A 5,266-nucleotide genomic window follows, 5' to 3' on the forward strand; every position below is an offset into this window, starting at 1 on the left:
TATATATATATTAAAAACACAATTTATGTACGCAGACAGAATAATTTGCGACACTAAAAACTCTTTTCAGAGTGGCTGGTTTTGAAAATCAATAATTTAATTTATTAAATTTACTGGCAAATATTTTAAATTTTTTATTTTCATATTAAAAATAGGAGTGTTTTGTGAAATATAAACAAAAGTAGCCTTAATTCTATACAAAATGTTGTATATTTTTAAAAGTTTAAATGACTCCCGTGTGTATCCGTTTACTTTTTTTCCCCTTTCATGTTCAGATTTCAAAACGAATAACAAGTTTTTTTCTTCTGTAAACTAAAAGAGCATATGAATTTGACATATAAGGTAATGATGAAAAATGAGGACTGCCATTTGTTACTGAAATGCTGCTATTTGTCAACAAATCATCGATCAATACTTTTCAGGAAATTTCAAATAGTTTTATTTGAAAACTATTTTTGGCCTCTTGACGTCTTATAGAGTGCAAACATAAAAACAAACTGCTATTTCCATGCGTGTTTTGTGCTTTTTTTTATAATTATTGTATATCGAATGAGAAGGGGGAATTTAAGGACACTTGTTGCTTGAATTTCTAATATAGTTCCAATTTTCTTACATTCTTACAACTGTAATTAGTCATTCGTAATTTAAATATTTTCAATTAATTTTATATTTACTGTAAGAAATTCCGAATAATATTACTGTAAAAAGTTCAAGTTCCGGCACTCACCTTTTACCGGAACAAAAAACCTGATGTACCGTAATTTATATAGTAATAATTACCGTAAAATCACAGAATCACTCTTATTAAATAAATATTACTGTAAAAATTACTATAAAATATTTTACAGTAAAAATATATTTTACGGACGATTCACCGAAAGTGCCTGTACTTAATACCGTGATTTGAACCGGAAAATTTGCCAGTGTAGGTTTATCAGAAATTTGGTGAATATGTAGAATCAAGTGAGAGTTAATCGTCGAATTTTGGGAATAGGATGCTTTTGTTTTAGATTACACTTTTTCACTTATTTATTACTCTTAAAGCAATAACAAATAATATAATAAGCGTAATGGTTTTAAACATAAGATGTAATTTTAAGTGCTAATTATTATTTATGAAGATATAGAAAATTTAAACATAGCTGGCTAATGAATATATATAATGAATTGATTTAATAAACATATGTAATGAATGTATATAATAAATATTTATAATGAATATATATTAGATATATAATTCTGTATATAATACTGTATATTATACTATAATAGTATATAATAATACAGTTCACATCACTTATTAAACTCTAAATTTTAAATGAATATAAATTTAAGTGAATACTTTGCTCCCTTTTTACTATGTTGTCCAATTCCTAATATAATCATAATAATTTAAAAGTACTATATAATTTCTACTTGAATTAAGAACTTTTATAGTTTCTTTGTAACTTTTATTGAACTTCATATTTATTTTATTCCTCACAAAATGAAATTGTTATTGGTAACATTATGTTTGTTCCTTGTTTGAAGGTATTAAAATTTATTGTTGGCTTTTTTTAAATAAAAATATCCATGCTTAAAACGTCAAGTTCAGATTCTACAGGATTAAATTACCGTATTGTATGGTAATGACATTTTTGGTATGAAGTACCATAATTCTGGTTATTTATACCAATACTTGCGGTATTTAAACCAGTCAATTGGAAATTTTTCGTTCTGTTTAACGAATGATAGCTCTGGTTCTCAAAATTAGAATTCTTATTACCACATTCTTTTGTAAAAAATTCGAAAACCGAAAAATAAATTTAACTTAAAAATATTTTTATGCTATACTCTGGGTTATTCTGATAAATTTACCAAATTTTATAACATACTATGAGTCCTAATTTTTTTCCTAATTTAACCAAATTCATTACCTAAGTGCTTCGATAATAAAATTTTACTCCATAAATTTTACCATTGTTTGGTACTTTTGACCATAAGACTTTTTAAGTGTATTATTCACCTTATACGTTTTAAAAATATATGACCATAAAAAATTGAAACGTTAATTTATATTGCAAACTTTATCAGATTGTCTAGGCTAACTGATAAAATAAAGCAAATCTAAAACAACCAATCCTGGCTTAATTTCAGCCTCAACTTGCTTATTGCTTTATTTCTTAGTGTGTTTTATTCCTACACTGGCCATGGTTTTCAGTGGAAGACTAACTATAATTGGTTATCAGTGGAAGACTAACTATAATTTTTCTAACTTTAATTAGTTGCATAGTTTTTTTTCTATGTAGTGCAAATGTGGATGAACTCAACAACTTTATTATTTATAATTTGTATAAAAAACAAAAGAGTTTTGAGCAAATTGTTATCCGATGCATAAAACTTTCTTATCGAAAATGTTGAGAGTAAAATACTTTTAGAAATAAATCAAACCAAATTTTAAGTTTTACATTTGCTCTATTTAGGAACAGGTTTTCTCTTTTATTAAAAAAAACACTTTATGATTATCAAAGCAATTATTAATAATTATACACCATTTCTATAAATAATCCACACCTTTTATCCTATTTGAGACGCTTTAAGCTTACTAAAAATTCTTAATTTTTATTCTCTGCCCATACTGAAGAAAGTGGAAATGGAAATAGTGATGCAGTAAGGCTTGTAATAATATAGCATAAACCTTTAATAAGACTTGTTGATGAATACAAAATATATAAAAAGAATTAATACTTATTACATGTGTTATCCAGGTTATGTATGTAATACCAAATGTTTTATTTAATCACAAATGCTTATTAGACGAAGTATGAAAAAGGGACATAATGAGTCTTATTTGAGAGAAAAAAATGTCATTAGTTGTATAGAAGTTTTAAAGCTTTTAAAGCGCTAGTTACAAGAATACTTAAACAATATAAATAAATATGTATTTCATATTTTCCTTGACTTGTATTCCACAAAAAATATAAGCAATGCATGAAATGTTTAATAATTTCTACATAATTTGTTTTTAAGATATGATAAAATGATTAATCATTTCCATAAATTTCTGTTAATAAATAATATATTGTGTTGTTAAAACATAAAAAAATGCTTAATAATTTATGTATATCATGATATATTAGTACAAATACTCAATATATGAAGCATAACGTCATGAGAACTCTAGAAGAAAAGAAAAAACGCTGGCTTTTCAATACAGGTCTAGGCATTTCAATCGATAGTTATTAGAATACTTGGTTCGTAGACCCGGAAATGTTTAATCATCTCAAACTTTCTCGCTTAGTTTCGGCTATTCCACAAGAAGCCCAGATATTCTATATAATGCTGAATTTAAAACCTTGCAGGCAGCAAACACTATTATATCAGCTTTCAAGTTTAAATTAAATCTGATTCTTCTGTTTCAGAGCTTTTCAATCTCTTAAGATATTCTGAAGCGCCATGACGTTAATTTATTAAGCTTCGAATCACACTTACAAGAAATAAGAACTGTAATAAATGTTTCACTTACCGAGTAAATAGTAGGCGAATATCTCATTTGGTACGGATGAAATAAGTACCATAAAATCAGCAATTGATAAACTAACCAAGTAGCAGTTTGTCGGTGTATGCATACTTCTTGTTTGCCAAACTACAATAACAACCATGATGTTTCCTAAAGCTCCAACAACAAAGACTATACCTTGAAACACAGTTCCAATTATTCTATAGTTTATCGAATAGTACGAGGGATCTAAATAGATAGGTCTAGTTTCATTATATGATGAGTTTTCGAACGAAGGTAGTAAAATAGTCGTGTTCAACTCGCTTTGTAATAAAGATGTATTACTACTGCATTCTGCCATCATGGATAACAAAACCAAACAATAAATTACGCTAACGAATAACTTCATGGTTGAATTTGTTTTTAATAGCTCCTTGATTCTAATGCATCGTTACATTTTTTCCTAAATTCATTTTCTTCAATAGCATCATTTATATTACAGTCGTACATTAAATTCGAAAATACATTACATTCGTACTTGCGTGAAGATCTACTTCTTTTTTACTTTTTTGCAGAAATTTAGTAATGTAATTTTTTTAACAGATACTTTTTTATTAAAATTTAGAATTATAATTTTTTTTCAGATAGTTTCTGTAAAAGTTCATAAATGTTATTTTTTTTTGATTGACAATTTTATTGAAAATTAGAAATGCAGCTTTTCAGCAACTAAACTCTGTTGAAATTCAGTAATCTATTTTTTAACAGTTTTATTTTTGCTCTGAAATTACACTAAAAAATTTAAGACATTTTATTTAAGTTGCCATTGCTCTTTTATAAATTGCTCAACTTTAAGTTTAATTTTTTTTAATTAATCCAAAAATAATTCAACCATTACACTATATATGTTGGCATCATTTCCTCTTTCAAATAGTCAGAATTCATTTCGAATGTTATTTTTTTGCTATCACCTGTCACAGAAAAAAGTTCTTCCTCTATTTGCTACCGCCACTTGCGGGTAGAAAGTTGAAAGAAAGGAAACTGCTCAACCAACCACAATGCCCGTTACTACTCTAACGTCTAGCGAACATTTCAGCTTCACCGTGGCTGCCCGGGCACTCAAATAACTGAGCGCTAGCATCGCTAAGTTACCATGGTGACGAAGATTGCCGCCTCTTCAACTTCTCAAATCATTTTGCTTCCGTTTCTTGTTTATGATCTCATGTTTACGCGAGATAGTTGTTTACTAGATAAAAGTTCTTTCTTTGCGTTTGCCTTTTATGCTTGTTATATGCATCAGTGAAATTTTTTTCTTTATCATCTTTTTACTTCAAGTACTGATTGATAAACCAGTTTTTTTCATGTGAAAGAAGTGGCAGATTGTTAAAACATGAAGTTCTTATCACAATCTTTATCAGCAGCTTCATCAATTTATTAGGACTTAGGGTTAGACCTAGATTTTTTCCGTTCTGTATGAAGCATTTTTTAGTGTAGCCGTTGTTCTATGTTTAGAGAGCTAAAGTTTTCTAAATTTTAGTCATAATGAAATCTATAGAGAAATCTTAATAGGACCAGTAAAAAATTGCAAACGACTAAATATCCAAAAATTTCATATGCAAATAATGAAAAATATTTTTATCATTTCAATTGAAAACAATAAGAAGAAAAATTTAGCAATCCATCAATGTAATTTTTTTAAAATTATAGTAAAATATATATTTTAATAATTTAATATGATATGATATTAAAGAAGAAAAATTACTGGACAGCGACTTTTACCTCTATGTGATG

At 27.1% G+C, this 5,266-nt stretch overlaps 1 protein-coding gene across 2 annotated transcripts in view; it reads right to left on the reverse strand.

Annotated features, from left to right (window-relative positions):
• The window catches only part of LOC107452468 (thyrotropin-releasing hormone receptor-like), an 88,502-nt gene extending 83,918 nt beyond the window's left edge, over positions 1-4,584 (reverse strand). The window contains exon 1 of one of the 2 annotated variants that reach the window (XM_071182416.1): positions 3,506-4,584. In XM_071182416.1, coding sequence (XP_071038517.1) covers positions 3,506-3,887 — 382 coding nt within the window. In that variant the 5' untranslated portion in view covers positions 3,888-4,584. The remainder of the gene's footprint in view (positions 1-3,505) is intronic. The other variant, XM_071182417.1, reaches the window with a different exon arrangement.
• Between the last annotated feature and the right edge of the window lie 682 nt (positions 4,585-5,266).

Source organism: Parasteatoda tepidariorum, chromosome 6 (assembly GCF_043381705.1).
Source record: "Parasteatoda tepidariorum isolate YZ-2023 chromosome 6, CAS_Ptep_4.0, whole genome shotgun sequence".
NCBI lineage: Eukaryota > Metazoa > Arthropoda > Arachnida > Araneae > Theridiidae > Parasteatoda > Parasteatoda tepidariorum.